This window comes from Echinops telfairi, unplaced genomic scaffold, assembly GCF_000313985.2.
Source record: "Echinops telfairi isolate 266 unplaced genomic scaffold, ASM31398v2 ScPeMD7_3;HRSCAF=10, whole genome shotgun sequence".
Lineage (NCBI taxonomy): Eukaryota > Metazoa > Chordata > Mammalia > Afrosoricida > Tenrecidae > Echinops > Echinops telfairi.
This window is the reverse complement of record NW_022103899.1, coordinates 1647958-1648893: the sequence shown is the minus strand read 5'-3', so window position 1 is coordinate 1648893 and position 936 is coordinate 1647958. Positions and strand designations below refer to the sequence as shown.

General features: G+C 55.9%; 1 protein-coding gene across 1 annotated transcript in view; it reads left to right on the top strand.

Moving 5' to 3' along the window:
- Positions 1-557: 557 nt before the first annotated feature.
- EVX2 (even-skipped homeobox 2) overlaps positions 558-936 on the top strand; it is a 4531-nt gene continuing 4152 nt past the window's right edge. The window contains exon 1 of the mRNA XM_030887354.1: positions 558-934. Coding sequence (XP_030743214.1) covers positions 558-934 — 377 coding nt within the window. The remainder of the gene's footprint in view (positions 935-936) is intronic.

Below are 936 nucleotides of genomic sequence, written 5' to 3'. Positions count from 1 at the left end.
GATTAGGACCTAAGGGGCAACCCAGCAAACTGAGAGCGTAATGATGCCCCTAAATGAAGGGGGAAATGTGCCGCGGCGCGCTCTATTAATCAGACTGTCAATTTCACCCCGGAGGCCAAACCCCCGGGCGAGCAGAGCAGGCTCCGAGCGGGCAAAGGACCGGAGCCTCCTTCCTCACTTCTTGTCTCTTCTCGCCTCCTACCTGGATCTATTTGTCTGCTCCGAAGCCGCCTTCATTACCCACTGACAGGAGTGTGTATTTATTTGCTTATAAACCTGTTACAATAAATGATTATTCGAACGGCGTCATTCGTACCTTAATGACGAGCGGGCGCTACTTTTTGATGAATGACATCTCGGGCTCGGAAGGATGTATGGGTCATTTTGACCAGTCATTCCCTCGCTCTGGCATCCCACAATTTTTTCCGCCTCCCTCCAAAAGAGATAATAATATTTAGAGGCGCTCGCTGAGGCTGAATGAGGATTAGCCCTAGGCGCAGTCCATCATTAAGACGGTACAGCCAGCCGGGCCACTGTGACTTTTTTAGAAAGCTGAGATGATGGAAAGAATAAGAAAAGAGATGATTCTGATGGAGAGAGGGTTGCACAGCCCCACGGCCGCCAAGAGGTTCTCCGGTTTGTCCGACTCGGCGGGGAACGCTGTGCTGGAGGCCCTGGAAAATTCGCAGCACCCGGCTCGCCTCAGCCCGCGCCTGCCGTCTGCCCCGCTGCACGGTGCTCTGGGAGAGCTCCCCGCCAAGGGCAAATTCGAAATAGACACTTTATTCAACCTGCAGCACCCGGGCAGCGAAAGCACCGTCTCCGCCGAAATCGCCTCCGCCGCCGCCGAGAGCCGCAAGAAGCCGGGCCATTATTCGGAGGCGGCCACCGAGGCCGACATGAGCAGCGACGTGGAGGTGGGCTGCTCAGCGCTGC